Source organism: Lynx canadensis, chromosome A2 (genome assembly GCF_007474595.2).
Source record: "Lynx canadensis isolate LIC74 chromosome A2, mLynCan4.pri.v2, whole genome shotgun sequence".
Lineage (NCBI taxonomy): Eukaryota > Metazoa > Chordata > Mammalia > Carnivora > Felidae > Lynx > Lynx canadensis.
The window spans coordinates 79,832,500-79,849,152 of NC_044304.2; the positions used below are offsets into that span (position 1 = coordinate 79,832,500).

The window sequence follows — 16,653 nt, forward strand, 5'->3', positions numbered from 1 at the left end:
GATTAAGATTTTTAAATGCAAAGTTACTTTTATTTTTCTTTCTTTTACAGACTGACAGAAATGTGACTGTTCTCTTTCTCAGTGAAATTGTTTGGGAAAAGTTTCGTCCAAATACTGGGTGCTTTGAGCCATTTGTCTTGTATTTCCCCGATTATAGCATAGGTAAATTTTAAAACTTTGTTTTGACAAATGATATTCACTAAAATACTTTTTGTTGTTTGAAAGATTAAGCTAGCATATTCAAATGGTAATACTTTGATGTCTTAATCTGTTTGGATATGCTGCCAATCTCAAAAATGTAACTGTACTTACAGAGGTTTTAGTTTGAAACTGTGAAGGGTTATTCTTGTATAGTTGTTGAAATGTTTTGAATGAGTATTTCTCACATATTTGTGTTAATGGTGTATTTTCACATTTTTTAGTCAGTATAGTAAGATGTATATATTGAGATTGTAACTTCCATGCAAGTAAGTATCAGACTAGGTTGGCAAAGCACATTTAAATTGTATGAAATCTTTATTTACCGTGTACTTGGGTTAAGTATTATGTGGAGTGTATCTTTTGCCTTGGTAAATCTCATTTTTCATTACTGTTTCTCTTACAGTACCAACTACTAGGCCTTGTGTTTATTTCTTTGTGGCTTGTATTTAATCTTAAATTTCATAGATCTTGATTATTTTTGTCTTTGGAAGAACACGGTGGCTTTTTGTATTGCTGAATAGTTCTGTAGATTAGTATTGTGTTGTCACTATACAAACAGGATACTTCTGACTCAAAGTTTACAAATGTGAAGCATAAAGTGATTAGCAGGCTATGAAAAAATAGCATTTCTTGACCTTGGCCTCATTAACACTAGCCTCTGAACTAATCAGCTGTAAACATTCATTGTTAAGATAAACACATTTTTGCCTGTTTTCACAAGAACAGCAATCAAATAACACCTTGCCTTAGCTAATTAACTGAGATAGAAAAAAGGAACCCAAAATAAATGGAGCCCTTATTTTCAGTAGTTTCTCTTCCATGAAAATTGCAAAATAGGGAGAAAAGGGTTGGAAGAAAAGGAATAAATCAAAGGATTTCAGTAAAAAAATTCTTTGTACCTGTGTCATCACTGTTCAAAGTTGAATTTTTTCATGACCCATGTTAGGTTTAAGTACTGAAAAATTACTTACAGATTAAAAAAAATTTTTTTTAACATTTATTCATTTTTTGAGAGAGACAGTGAGGGGGGTAGGGGCAGAGAGGGAGACACAGAATCTGAAGTAGGCTCCAGGCTGAGCTGTCAGCACAGAGCCCGATGTGGGATTCAAACTCATGGACTGCAAGATCATGACCTGAGCTGAAGTCGGATGCTTAACCGATTGAGCCACCCAGGCACCCTGTACTGAAAAATTACTTAGAATTTAAGAAAAGTAATTTTTTTTTTTCAACGTTTATTTATTTTTGGGACAGAGAGAGACAGAGCATGAACGGGGGAGGAGCAGAGAGAGAGGGAGACACAGAATCGGAAACAGGCCCCAGGCTCTGAGCCATCAGCCCAGAGCCCGACGCGGGGCTCGAACTCACGGACCGCGAGATCGTGACCTGGCTGAAGTCGGACGCTTAACCGACTGCGCCACCCAGGCGCCCCAGTAATTTTTTTTTTTAACGTTTTATTTATTTTTGAGACAGAGAGAGACAGAGCATGAACGGGGGAGGGGCAGAGAGAGAGGGAGACACAGAATCGGAAGCAGGCTCCAGGCTCCGAGCCATCAGCCCAGAGCCCGATGCGGGGCTCGAACTCATGGACCACGAGATTGTGACCTGAGCCGAAGTCGGACGCTTAACCGACTGAGCCACCCAGGCGCCCCAAGAAAAGTAATTTTTAAAAAAGCTGGTTTTCTACATCTTAGTGAAGTGTTAAAGTATGGTATAATGAATTTTAGAATTTTATTTAAAATTTTAGAAAGTAAAGATATGAAGCCTCATTGATGAAGAGAATTTGAGGATGTACTTAATTAAAGTGATTGTGCCAATTTCAGAGAGCGTAGGCTAATAGGTTTTTGAAAAGTATATAATAGTGGGGCCATGTATAATCTGATTATTTAATTGAGAGCCTTCTACATACCAAGATTTTTTTAAAAAGCAAAACCCCATAATCACACAAAAAGTCATTCAAAAAGGAAACATTAATTGATAAGCCAAATTATAGTTAGAGTAAGCATGGAGCAGGAACAAAGGAATAATTTTAGTGGCTAATGTCATCCAATCATAACTTGATACACATGCCATCTGTAAGAATGGTGTTTGAAGTTCAAGATGCCCTCTCCTCTCAGCAGTGATGATTAGGGGCCCAGTTTGGAATTCTTGTTTTCTGATCTTTACCACATACAGACTACTCATCTTTTGGTAAAGCATTTTTTTTTTTCCCCTTCTGGTGGATTTATAATTCACTTTCATCAGATGTTTGGTTTGGTTACTGGTTCAGGATAAGTTATGCTCCAATAAACAATCTGAAAATCTCAGTGATTTATAGTTTCCCATTCTTAACAACCTTTGTGCAGTTGTTGTCTTATGTTTTACTTATACATTTATTATAAACCTCATATTAAATTATTATTTGGACTTGAAAGAAATAAAAAATCTTTTATTGTTTATCCTGCTTGAGATGTGTTGAGCTTCTTGGATATATGAGTGTATAGTTTCATCACCTTTGGAAAAATTTCAGCCCTTATTTCTTCAAATATTTTATCTTTGTTCCCCCCACCCACTTTCCTTGCCTTTTCCTGAGACTGCATTACATGTGTATTAGACCCCTTGATATTGTCTCACCGAGTCTTTTTACTTATTTAAATTTTAAATCTATCTTCTTTGTGTTTTATCTGGGATATTTTTTTCTCTGTGTCTTTAAGTTCACTAACTTTTTTTCTACAAGTGTCTAATCTGTGGTTAATCCCATCCAGTGGAATTTTTCATTACAGATCTCATGCTTTTGTTTTTCCTTTGTATTTTTGAGATGATGAGCATGTTTATAATAGTTGTTTTATATCCTTGTTCACTGATTCCATAACCTCTTTTATTTTAGGTTTCTATTGACTAATTTTTACCTATTCTAGGTATTAGTTGTGTATATAGTAATTTTTGATTGAATAATAGATATTGTGTTTTTTGTTGTTTTATGTTGGGTACTTTTCTAGGAAGCACGTAAGTTTCTTGAAGATATATCTGACTCTTTTAAGATTATTTTTAAGCTTTTTTGAAGGGATGCTCTAGAGTAACCTTTATTCCAATGGTAGTTTTAGCTCTACTTCTGTGACATAGCCCTTCTGGGATTTTTATTGAAAACCACATGTATTTAGCATAGTTTCTTCATTCTGACTGGTGGCAGTATGAATGATTTATAGTTCTCTGTGAGCTCTGATAATTGACTGACACCTCTCCACTAATTGTTTTACCCCAGAATTTGTTTTTGCTTGGCCTATGGGGTTTTACTCTGTACATGTACAGATTGATATTCAGACAGGAGTGAAAGGGAGCCACTGTGGAGATTTCTGGAGCTCTTTCTCTCCATAACTCTTTCTCGTACTCTACTTGGCAAATTCTAGCTACCTTAGGTCCCTCTACTCTGATCTTTGATTTCTCAATTCATTGGGATTAATGGCTCCTTTTGGAACTTTTCTGTTATCATAGTTCTACACTTACCTCTTGTTGGAAAGCCTGGCCTGGTGATGGCTCATTTGTTTCCTTTTTCTCAGGTATCACAGCCTTTTTTGCGTATTGTTTGATGTCTGAAAATAGTGTTTTTCTATATTTTGTCCAGTTTTTAGTTCTTTATTACAGGTGAGTATTTCTGGACTCTTTTTCATGACTAGAAGCTGAAGTCCCTCTTCAAGTTAGACATGGTTGTTCTTTGTGTGTTAAATTATACTTTGATAGTGAAATTTTAAGACAACAGAAGACCAATCAAGTGGTTTCTGCTTCCCTTTATTTACTACCTGTTTGTGCCCTGTTTTCAGCTTTCCATTAGAGATGGGATTTTTCCATAAGTTTGAATACTCCCAGGCAATTAGAGCTTCCATAACATAGACTTGTACTCTGCAATTTTGCCTGTAGTCTAAGCAACTGGTCTGCTTTTATAGCAACACAGTGAGATCTCTCATTCTTATTAAGACTTTTGTCAGGATTGGGCCAGTGGTAACATCTAATCAACTTTCATGTGAGATACTCAGGGTCACCGATAAGGAGGATCTGGATAGAGATGGTCCGGAGGGGCTTAGGAATGCAGTCTGAGCTGGAGACCTGTTTTCTAGATTTCCTCATCTATGCATCTGTAGACCATCGTTTTGCCTGTGTATATTCATCTGTCTTACCATCCATCCCTTTTCTCTTTCCCTCTCTTCTCCTTTTTTCTATCTATCCAGTTATTTGGCATCTTATATATATAGATAACTTTAGCTCTGAGTCTTAAGGCACCTTTTAGAGATTTTCCTTGTATCATCAAATATTTTCCCATGCATAGTTTTAAAAAGCTTAGTAACATTAAATTTAAAAAGTCCTATTAGAATGTAAAAATACATAGACTCCAAAGTCAAGCTTTGGACTTTGTGTATTTTTCAGTGGTTGTGATATAAAAATGCATGTAGTAACACTCTCTTGTACAGAATCCTTTCAGGGTAGTATTCCAAGTATGTAACTGGGCTTTCAAATGTGCTGCTGTGTTTTTTTCTTGTTTTTGTTTTTGTTTTTTTGTCAGCCTTATCTAAAAAGGACCCCCTTAATATAGCTATATCTATGTTTCCCTTTACTTGTAAGTATTGCAAAAATCCTGAACCTGTGGAACTAGGTTTAAAGTACTAGTCACAAAGAACTCCTAACTGAGGAGTCTAAAGAGACCATTGCACCAGGGAGTCAGAGAGAATTGCAATAGGAATGAATGACTAATTGATTCCCAGGTACTTATACCTGGGAAATTTTGAATAGTGGGTGGTTGTTTCTCTTTGATTAAAAAATTTTTTTTAATGTTTATTTATTTTTGAGAGATAGAGACAGAGCGTGAGCAGGGAAGGGGCAGAGAGAGAGGGACACACAGAATCTGAAGCAGGCTCCAGGCTCCGAGCTGTCAGCACAGAGCCTGACGCCGCGCTCGAACTCATGAACCACGAGATCGTGACCTGAGCCAAAGTCAGATGCTCAACTGACTGAGCCACCCAAGCACCCCTGTTTCTCTTTAATTTTAATTGTGCTTCTACAATATGGTATTTCCAGCAGGATAAAATAAAGTTTAGGACTCTAAACGTGTGATATTGTATAAAGCGTTTAAGATATAAGAGAAGAAAAATAGAGATACCAAAGTTTTAGGAAGAAAACATGATTTATAAAAGGAGGAATGACAAGATAATTTTCATAAAAATACAGGAATTCTTTTTATTTTTTAAAAAATGAAGAGCATTTTCCAGTTTGGTGGTCATTTATGCAGTACCCCTTGTTTTTTCTAGTTGATTTACTTAATAGGCAGAAAAATATAATATGTATTATTTTTTTACCTTTGATATTGATTTTGCTTGCAAAGGTTCTTGAGATTTTCTTGGATGTCATTGTTTAATATTTGTTTTAAGCAACATTTTGTAATTTTTAAAGAACAGTAGATTCTTAATTCTTTTACTTCAGTTTAAAAAGTTGTGTTACTTTCCTAATCTCAAAAGTTTTCTTACTCCTTAATAATTGCCTGGCCTGTATATTTATTGTTTTATACCTTTGTAATAAAATTCTAGAAGATATAACTGGAGTTCTGGGTTAATCCTTAAGTTCATTTGTGTCTTTTGAACAGGGAACCTTCAAAAGATCTTGTCGCATGATCATCCTCCAGAGTATTCAGCTGATTTCTATGCTGCCTATATTAATATTCTTCTTGGAGTTTTCTATACTGTCTGCCGAGATTTGAAGGAGCTCAGACATCTGGTGAGTGAACATTTTACTTAAAAAAAAAAGAAAAGTCTATTTTTTAATAATTTTTCCATGTAGAAATGGTGTGAGGTAGGCTAGAAGCTGAAAATTTATTCTGGAAATTTGGATTTGGCCTTTTGAGGCTCACATAAGTAGGTGGAAGCCTGTGCCTTAGTACAAACTGCAATGTAATCAGAAAACCTTCATTCATCTTTAGTTATGTCTTCTTATTCTTCCTTAGGAGTATTTTTTGTTTCCTTCCTTCTCTTTTTCTTTTTTTTTTTTTTTAATTTTTTTTCAACGTTTATTTATTTATTTTTGGGACAGAGAGAGACAGAGCATGAACGGGGGAGGGGCAGAGAGAGAGGGAGACACAGAATCAGAAACAGGCTCCAGGCTCTGAGCCATCAGCCCAGAGCCTGACGTGGGGCTCGAACTCACGGACAGCGAGATCGTGACCTGGCTGAAGTCGGATGCTTAACCGACTGCGCCACCTAGGCACCCCAAAGTATTGTGCCCCGTGTGATCCTTCTCTTTTTCTAATTACAGAAAATGTAGAAATTCACTAAAATCAAAATGAGAAATAGAAAGGAGGTATAAAAGCTGAATAAGAAATTTAATATCTTTTACTTTTTTTTGTAACACATTTCTTTTAGGTTTTGTGTATGTAGCAATAGTGGTCTGGCATCTAGATCAGCTTGAGAATAGAAGCCTTAATTATAGGTCTTTCATGAGGCACTGACCTTGAGTTAGTAATATTTATATAAAAGGTTACTTTTAATATTTACATAAAAGAGTACTTAAGACACTTAAAAGAGTAGAAAAACAGTTTATATTTTACAGGCAATTTGGAAAGTGATCATATGTACTTTAATTTTTCTTTGATCTTTCGACTTTTTAATTGTCTGGATGTGTCTGGAAGGGGAAGAGGCAAGAATATCCGGTTTCTCTTTTAGAAACCTTCCATTAATACTAAGATTTTGTCTACATTTAGAGAAAGTAGTAATATACCTAAGGCTGAAACACAGTTACTTTGAAAGGAACAGATTCTGTAAGTTTTAGCATATTTTCTTTTTCTCTTTGCTCTGAAAAGAATCACTTAGAGGGATTAAGTATATGTTTGAATGTGTGTTCAAGACAATGTAGAAGAAGGTGACTGTGTAAAATTGTGTTCACATATAATATGTTTTTCTGAGTTTTAGATTTTAGGCTTCTGATTTAGATGTAGATTTCAAGCATCTTCTGAGTAGGGAAAAAACAAAAGGCAAACTTTTCTAGGTTCAAGCTCATCACTGACATCTCTCCAGCAATTGAATGTCTTGTATCCCTGGTGCCCAAAAGGAAATGACAACAGAGGGGCTTACAGAAAGGAGGGAGGGTCAGTACACGGTCCTTGCATGACATGTAGTTAGGAAGAAATACTCCTCTGCCTGCCATCTTGCCTGGTAACCTGTGGTCACCACAACCTAGATGTCCTTGAATCCTGTGCGAATCTGTGCCAGCAGCCATTTAAAGTAGATCATGAAGTGTAAGAAGAAGGATTAGTTAAGGAACTATTTCTGCAAAAATAAAATGTAAGAAAATATATATATTTGAATACGGTATTTTATATTGTCCTTAGGTTTCACTAAGAAATATTTAGGGGTGAGATTACAAAGTTGTTTTTGTTGTTGTTGTTGTTACTCTTCTATCATGTTCGTAAGCTTGAAGTATGGTTTAAGCTTTTACTACTACTAGTAATACTAGTAAATATAAGAAATAATCTGTAAGCACTAGAGAAAAAAATAGCAGTGTTCTTATTTTCCTCCTTATGTAGAACATAGCATAATAAAGATACATTTTCCTTCAAGTGGATACTCTTATTTGTTTCAAACTTTGTAAATGGCATATTTATTGAAAGTTTAATCACCTGCAAAAATTCTTTTCAGGCATCTTTTCTATGTATATGCTTTTGAATTTGCCTTAGAAATTATTTCTTTAAGTATTATTTTTCTGGAGGCTAGGTCTGGAGGTAGCACAAGAATATTCATTTAGGTTTGTCTTCTCTGACAATCCTTAATGATATTCCTAAAAATAGTAATTAAAATTTTTAAAAAGATCAATTGAGGAAGTTATTTTTATACTTATATATAAATGCCAAACACAGAATGGTTCATTTTCTAAAATTTTCTTGCATGATCTTTTTAAAGCAAATCTGTCACACATCAAGTTTATTGTATTTTAAACTTTTTTCTCCCTAAATATCAGTATTCTTAGAGATGACTCAGAAAAATTAATTGCTTAGGTAGAGCTTAGTAATCGTTTAGAGTGCAATTCCAAGTTTCTGATGCTGTTTTTGTTGTTGTTTTGTGTTGTTCGGCCCTGTGGCTTGTGGTGTTGACTAGTGACAGTGGCTAAGAAGAGATGCCAGATAACTGAAGTATATTTGATGGAATGAGCAGAGGAGTTATATTGAAATACCTTAGCTCTGCTGCTTATCAGTATGTTATGTATGTAATTTTATGTATTTCAGTTTCCTCATTTCTAAAGTTGGTGGGGGTGGGGGCGGGGGTGGGGGGGCAGGAACAGACCAAGAATACACGCCTCAGATGAGTTTTGTGAGTATGAAAGGAAATACTTCCTCTCAAAGTGCTTATAAAAATGTTAAATGATATTATTGGTAACACTAAGCCATTTGAACAAATATTCTTCTTTTAAAATACAAATGGGGGGCTCCCAGGTGGCTCTTTTGGTTGACCGTCTGACTCTCATTTCAGCTCAGGTCATAATCTCAAGGTTTGTGGGTTCGAGCCCCGTGTTGGGCTCTAGGCTGGCAGTGCAGGGCCTGCTTGAGATTTTATCTCCCTCTCTCTCTCTGTCCCTCCCCAACTCATTCTCTCTCTCAAAATAAGTAAACTGCAAAAATAAAATACAAATAATTTCTGAGAGGATCATTTACCTTTTGTGAATTAGTGAAATTTTAACACAGCTGGTTTTCATGTAGCCAGGGCCCAGCAATTCCTAGGGAATAGATGGTTTGATCTTAGTTTTGAGCAGGGGTCCCATGGATATTTGGAGAGTGGGAAGAGGTGGGTACTGGGCAGCAGGCCAGTGGAGGGAGCTGGTGTGGAGACCCTGCTCCGAGTACAGGCAGTCTTCTGCCTTGCGCATAACTCCACTGTGTCACGTGCAGCTGACCAGCCTAACGTAACTTCTGCTTCAGTCACGACTCTCTCGAATCTCAAATTCTTTCATGTATTTTTCAAACACTTTTTTTTTTAATGAGGAAGACATTGTCACAATTCTGAAATGGTTGCAGATCTGTCCCCTTGCCCTCAGTTGATTCATACACAGTACACACGAATGTGTTTTTCCTATATATTAGTTATTTTTGCTTATTTACGATATGATTGTATGCTAGGGAAAAATGATCCCTGAGATCTAAAATGAATTAGATTATAAAATTTTGCAAATAAGAATCATGGGGTCTGGCTCCAGAGTATATGCTCATAATCACTATATTACAACTACCTCTTAGATAATAGCCAATTTTATTGAGTAGTTATTGTGTGCTGGGTACTGTTCTAAGCCTTTTTCCAATGTTGACTCAATTCTCAACAGCAACCCTGTGAAGTAAGGCATTATCATGAGTCCTCATTTTACAGATGAAGAGACACAAGTTTGTCATTTACCAGCTGTATGTTCTTGGGCAAGTTACTTAACCTTTTTGACCTTGAGTTTTTTCTTCTGTTCAGTAGGTACAATACCTGCCTCAAAGGAATTTTGTGAGGTAAAAAAAAAAGGGTGGGAAGCACATGTACAATGCCTGATAGCTGAAGGGGGAGTAGTTAAATTTAGTTCTCTTCCTTCCTCTGATGAGCAAAGACTCATGGACTTAAAAATATGCTGTGATCTTAACTATGTCCAAGAACATATAGCTTGGGAATGGAGACCGCTAAAACTGCTGTAGGTTTGTGTCGTATGTTAAAGTCATATATTGAAGAAATAGGAAGTTTGAGGGATGATCTGGCAGAACAGCTATCATTCCACTGATTGCAAGATTTGGTTTGACAAATGGCACGGAGGTAGTGGGTGCCCTTCACCATTTTTTTATATTTTTATACTGATTGATTTATGAATGAGGATGTCTTCGACATAGAGAAGAGCTATTCTTTGGTTAAAAATACTGAAGGGGGAGGCAGAGTCTTTAATTAGGAGAAATAACCTAGTTAGGTTTGTTTTTCTTTTGTATTTTCTCAACTTTTTGATGAAAGTGTAACATAGATATAGAAAAGCACAGAAACCATACCTATGTATCTCAGTGAATTATCACAAAATGAAAACGCATGTGTAAATAAAACCAAGTCAAAAAGTAGAAAACTACCAACATCCAAGGAGCCCACTTCATGCTTCCTCCCAATCTCACCTCTTCTTCCTTCCCCAGAGATAATCACTATCTTTGCTTCTAACATTAAAGGTTAGTTTTGCCTGTTGTGGAACTTCATCTAAATGGAAACATACAGTATGCATTCTTTTTTAATCTGTCTACATTTGCTCAACATTTTGAGATATTCATCCATATTAAATGAAACTGGAATATTTTGAGTAGTCCCGTAATTGTCTCTAGACTGCAAGAAGTGGTATTTAGCTTGTTTTCCCAGTTGGACCTTTATAGGGTACCTTTATTTTTGGCCTTGAATTTTTGAGAATTATTTTTATATCAGAACCATATTCAGTGGCACTGGCATGTTAATAGCTTGCTCTCATTATTTTATTAGACTATTTACAAGATGATGAAAATATTGGATAGTTTCAAAATTTATTTAAGAGCGATTTCTAATTTACAGAAAAATTACAAGTACAGTAAAAAGAACTTTTCCTCCTTTTTCCCAATCATCTGAGATTAAGTTTGTGACCTGATGCCCATCACCTCAAATACTTTAGTGTGCATATCCTAGAAAGACATTCTTCCACGTAAGTACAGTACAACTATCAAAATGAGAAAATGGACTCCTTGCTACAACCAATCCTTAGACACTAGTCAGGATTTGACAGTTGTCACAATAATGTGCTTCAGAGCAAAAGAATCCAGTTCAGAATCATATATTGCATTTAATTGTTAAATTTCTTGAACATTCATCTGGAACAGTTCTTTAGTCTTTGACTTTCATGGCCTTGAGACCTTTGAAGATTATAGAACAGTTTTGTAGAATCACCTTCAGTTTGGATTTGTCTAATGTTTGCTTATGATCAGATTCAGGTTATGCATCTGACAGGAATATCACAGAAATGATGTTTCGTTCACATTACATCCTATGAGGTATTACAGGATTTCATGTTATTTCATCACTGATAATGTTCACTTTGATGATTTGATTAAGAGGTTTTTTTTTTTTCCTTTGTAATATGTGTTTTGTGGGGAGGTACTATAAAACCTTGTAAATATCTTGTTTCTCATCAGAATTTCAACTTAATCATTTTTTCATATCTGCCTGGCTTCAGATTATCATATGTTAAGATAGTGTGATTACCAAGGTAGGTATCACCTAATCACATGAGCCCTTTAAAGCAGAGAGTTTTCCATGGTTGATCAAAGAAGGGGAAATCAGAGATTGGAAGCATACTTTAACTTCTCTGTAAGATGGGGATGATAAAAATAATGTCTACCTCATAGGATCATTCAGAGGATTAAGTGAATCATCGTATAGAGAATGTAGAGCACTTAAAATAGTAAAACCTGACACACCGTAACACCTCGTTGCCTGATTGAATTAATGTTAATACAAATTTTCTCAGTTCTGATTTTCATTCCTTTTAATGTTTCAGAGATAAAATGTGGGTATTTATAAAAAAGGCAGAAGAGTTCAGACATTATTTCTACTTGCCCTTGGAATATTAGAATATTTTTTACATTTATACTTCAACATGTGTATTAGTGTTCTATTACTGCGTAACAAATTATTGCAAATTTAGTGCTTAAAGCAGTAGACATTTATTAGCTCATAGTTCTCTAGGTCAGGAATCCGGGCATTATTGCTGGCTTCTCTGATCAGGATATCACAGATGAAATTAAAGTTTTGGCTAACTGTATCCTTAGCTTGAGGTTTTGGGGAAAATAGCTTCCAAGCTCATTCAGACTTGACAGAATTCACTTCTTTTGGGCTCTAAGAGTGAGGTCCAGAACTGTCTTGCTATCTGTCAGCCAAGTCTCAGACTTCCTAGAGAGCACCTGTATTCTTTACCACATGCCTTTCCATCCACCAGCTCGCAAGGGTGTGTTGACTCTTAGACACCCAATCTCTGACTTCTGTGACTGGCTAGAGAACACTTTCTGTTTTTGAAGAGCTTGTGTGATTAGGTCAGACTCATCTGATTATCTCTTTATTTTAACTCTCCCATAAATAGTACAGTCTTTGGGACTTTAATTGCATCTACAAAATTCTTTCACAGCAGTACCTAAGATAGCATTTGATTGAATAACTGAAGAAGGTGTGTGTGTATGTGTGTGTGTATATGAGGGGCTGGCAGTCTTGAGGGGCTGTCTTAGAATTTTTTTTTACTACAATATACATGTATCAGATCATTTTCTAACAAGTAATTTCAAATGCAGTAATGGAATTTTGCTGAAAATCTCACTGAGGGAGAGTTTGAAGTTTTCTAAATTGCCTATCTCTGTCTTATGGCAACCTAGTCATTATGCATAATAGATTATTTTGCCTCTTAAAGTAATGCAAGTTTTTTTCTGCAATATAAGGGAAATAGTCCCTCGGTTTCACCTGAATCAGGCTTTGATAACATTGTGCCTTTATTGGTTTAGAAGTAAGTTCCCAGAACATCTCACAAATCCATGATCATAAATTCAAGCAGTGGAGTCTGTGTGTGCCTGTAGGCAGATTATATTTTGCTTTCTGGGTTGACAAGTGGGTATTATAAATGTGCAGTTGTCAGGAGTAAGTGAGATAACAGGTGGCCATAACTAACTCTTGATAATTTTGTTTCTCCTGTCACAATTATGAGCATAAATATTTGCTGAGCACACTGTCATTTCTTAATAAAGTTATCCCCCACCCTTTTCATTAATGCAACCAGTTAAGAGTAAAATATACGCTTAAAAGTTAAGGAATAATGGGGAGATAAAAATGGGAATGTTCGGTGGGAGTAAAAATTTATTATATCAAAAAATCATTTAAAAATTATTTCTGTTTGGGCTTTGGAATAATTTCTGTGATTTTATTAGCAGCCTTTTTATTTCCGTTCTCTGGGTGGTTGGGAGGGCAGTTTAAAATACCAGTGGACCTGAAGGTAGATATTGATCTAAATAATACTGAGACCTGTAATTACTTATATTTGAGGATTAATATAGGAGAAATGGGTATAACATTGGAGAGCACATTTTGAATGTTAATAGCGAAAGTTGTAAAAAGTATTTTGTATTTGAACAGATGATTTTGTTTGTGAAACTCCATGTTAGTGTGGACTAGGATTTGTAGACTTGCTTAAATATAGAGATTGTATTTGGACAGTTAAATTGTACCATTATAATCATATAGTTTTATATATTCAATAAGTTCTTATGGAATGACATGGGGAAAGTACTGACTTACTAATGTAAAACTGGAAAATAGTCTCCTAAAATTATCTTTATTACCTTTTTACCACCATTTGTAAATGATTAAGTCTATATTTTAATGTTTTGGCCAAGAAAAAAAAGCAGCCAAATTGTTTACCAGTTACTACTAACATTATGACCTATCAGTGTTATAAAGCAGTGTTTAGATCTGAAAACCTGGAACTAAGTTAAGTGAGTTGGCCTCTCTATTGGCTTCATATTAACAGAATTTGGAAGATTTTTCTGCACTAAACATTTGCACTTTGTGGAGTAAAATAGGAAAAACTGTTTCAAGGATCAGTTCTTAGCTCTCTATTATCTTCTGAATTTGAGGTTGTATAGTTAATGCATTTATGTATATCTTTCTCCAGGCTTCATTACTGAATCATTTTAATATGAAATATTTGTGATCAAATTAATATTAATAAATGGCAACAGCATGTTTTTTTATCAGTTTGCTTGAACTACATCTCAGTAGAATTCCAGTGTTGATTCATGGAAAACTGTTAAGTAATAATGATTAATTAGTGCTTTCCAAACTTCGGAATACATAGCATTCCTGGAGTGATTGTTAAAACATGGATTCCTGGATGTCATTCTTAGCGATTGTGATCTAGTATGCCTGGCATGGTGCCAAGAATTTGAATTTATAATAGTCTCAGGTAGTGTTGCCAATCACATAATTTTGAATTGTACTGAACGAGATGATGTTTGATGTGTGAGAATGTTCAAACCTTGGAAAATAACAGGTTAATTCTTTGGGCTCATGGTATTTTATTAGGTCCTTTGTGGCATAATTAATGTGCTAAAATTACAAATTATGCTTTGCTATATTACTTTATATCTTGAGGTTAATACATTAGGCAGTATTTAGCCAATTAAGGAGTATTTTACATGTTGTTTTACTATCATTTTTGATATTTGCTGTTTTATTATAATCTATAAAACATTTTACTTGAGTGCTTTTATTGAAGTAAAATTGCCTAAATTCCAATAAAAATTATACTTGGAAAATAATTCCTATTTGTGGTGGATAAGTACCTTTTTTCTTTTTTCCCCTTTATTTACAGGCAGTACTTAATTTTCCTAAATATTGTGAGCCTGTGGTTAAAGGAGAAGGTAACTATGTAATTTTACTTATTAATACTTGTTTTGAAAGAATTTGTGTAAGATCTGAATTTTTGTAATTTTCTCCCATTTGGGGTAGCAAATGAACGTGATACTCGCAAACTCTGGAGAAATATTGAACCTCATTTGAAGAAAGCCATGCAGACTGTTTATCTCCGGGAAATATCAAGGTAATTTTCTATTTAATGTGTGTATAATATTTCTATATCTTTAGTTCGGATATTTTGTCTACTACAGTGTTTTCCTTTACCTGCTTCACAATTAGGAAAAAATTCATGAGTTTTGAATCATTTCTTCTTATTTTGGGGAAAAAAATTTTTAACTAGTATGTTACACAATTTGAAACAAGGCATATGTCTCACAATTAGTAATTTTTTTAAGTCTGGAAAGCTACAAGAAAATCAACTTCAGCTTTGTTTTTTATTTGTGTTAGATATTTGAATAGTATAATGAAAATTTGATTATTAAAGCAATGTGTAAATTAAATCACATGTCTATATTTGTTATTAGACTTTCATAGTAATGAAACAGGAGATGTGGTGACATTTAGCACAGGTGGAGGAACAGGGTTTTGATTTCCATCTCAGCCATTTTCTGCCTTGTGTGGTCTTAGTCTCCTAAAAACCCTCTAGGCCTCAGTTTCCTCCTCTAACAATCCTTACAAGATTTAAATTATTTGTGAATAATAAATAGGTGATAGGTTAAGCCTCAGTTGCAAAGCAATATAGTAGTATAAAAACATCAACAGCACTGTGTGCTCTCCTCACTTTCTGGTCAGTAGTGTTATCATTTTTCTCTCATAAATATCTTGGTCTGTAACTCCTTTTCTTTACTAACTTTGCTCATTTAATTAGCTGATTAAACTGTAATTCAGGTAGAAATGTAATCGTTTCTGAATAAATAGAAAAATTACAAACATACTGTTATTCCTCTTTTCAGTAAAAAGTCATTTGAGGGGCACCTGGTGGCTCAGTTAAGCATCTGACTTTGGAGTTTGAGCCCTGTATTGGGCTCTCCACTGACACCTTGGGACCTGGAGCCTTCTTCAGATTCTGTGTCTCCCTCTCTCTCTGCCCCTCCCCTGCTAATGCTCTGTCTCTCAAATAAAACATTAAAAAAATGACATTTGATGAGGATTTTCACAAGTCCCAGAATAGAAAAGCTTGTGATGTGCCCTTTTAAAGATAGAAAAATTTGGATGCTTGTTGGAATGATTTTTATGTAATGCTGGAAGGACTTAGAGTTTCCCATAGGACAGTGATGGCCACATAAATCCGGTTTTCTTCACAAGATCAATAAGGAGAGCAAATAAAGTTTTTGCTGGTGGAGGGAGGGTCTTGAGGTTGATGGCTGCTGATTGGTGGTTGCTGTGGGATGGGTGTGGCAGTTTCTTAAGACAGCTGTGAAATTTGCTGCATTTTGTTGACTGTTGTTTGGTATCATTTTACCCACAGTAGAACTTTCAGAATTGGAGCCAGTCTTCTTAAACCCTGTTGTTGCCTTATCAACTAAGTTTATGTAAAATTCTAAATGCTTTGTTGTCATTTCAAAAATCTTCCTAGCGTCTTCACCAGAAGTAGATTCCATCTCAAGAAACCACTTTCTCTGCTCATGTATCAGAAGCAACTCCTCATCTGTTAAAGTTACATCATGAGATTGCAGCCATGCAGCCCCGCCTTCAGGCTCCACTTAACATCCTAGTTCTCATGCCATTTCCACCCCGTCTGCAGTTATTTCTTCCATTGAAGTATTGAACCCCTCAAAGTCGCCCATGAGGGTTGGAGTCAACTTCTTCCAAACTCCTGTTCATGTTGATATTTTGTCAATGAGCAGTGAGTCACATGTTGAAAGGAATCTTTTCTGAGCAGATCTCAACAGTAGGCTTAAAATGCTCAGTAAACCATGCTGTAAATAAATGTGCTGTTATCCAGGCTTTGTTATTCCATTGACAGAGCACAGGCAGAGTTGATTGAGCATAATTTTTAAGGGCCTTAGGATTTTTGGAATAGTCAGTG

General features: G+C 35.3%; 1 protein-coding gene across 1 annotated transcript in view; it reads left to right on the forward strand.

Annotated features, from left to right (window-relative positions):
* Positions 1-16,653, forward strand: part of ORC5 (origin recognition complex subunit 5) — an 81,245-nt gene that overhangs the window by 18,359 nt on the left and 46,233 nt on the right. The window contains exons 5-8 of the mRNA XM_030307796.1: positions 51-162; positions 5,807-5,937; positions 14,581-14,629; positions 14,718-14,808. Coding sequence (XP_030163656.1) covers positions 51-162; positions 5,807-5,937; positions 14,581-14,629; positions 14,718-14,808 — 383 coding nt within the window. The remainder of the gene's footprint in view (positions 1-50; positions 163-5,806; positions 5,938-14,580; positions 14,630-14,717; positions 14,809-16,653) is intronic.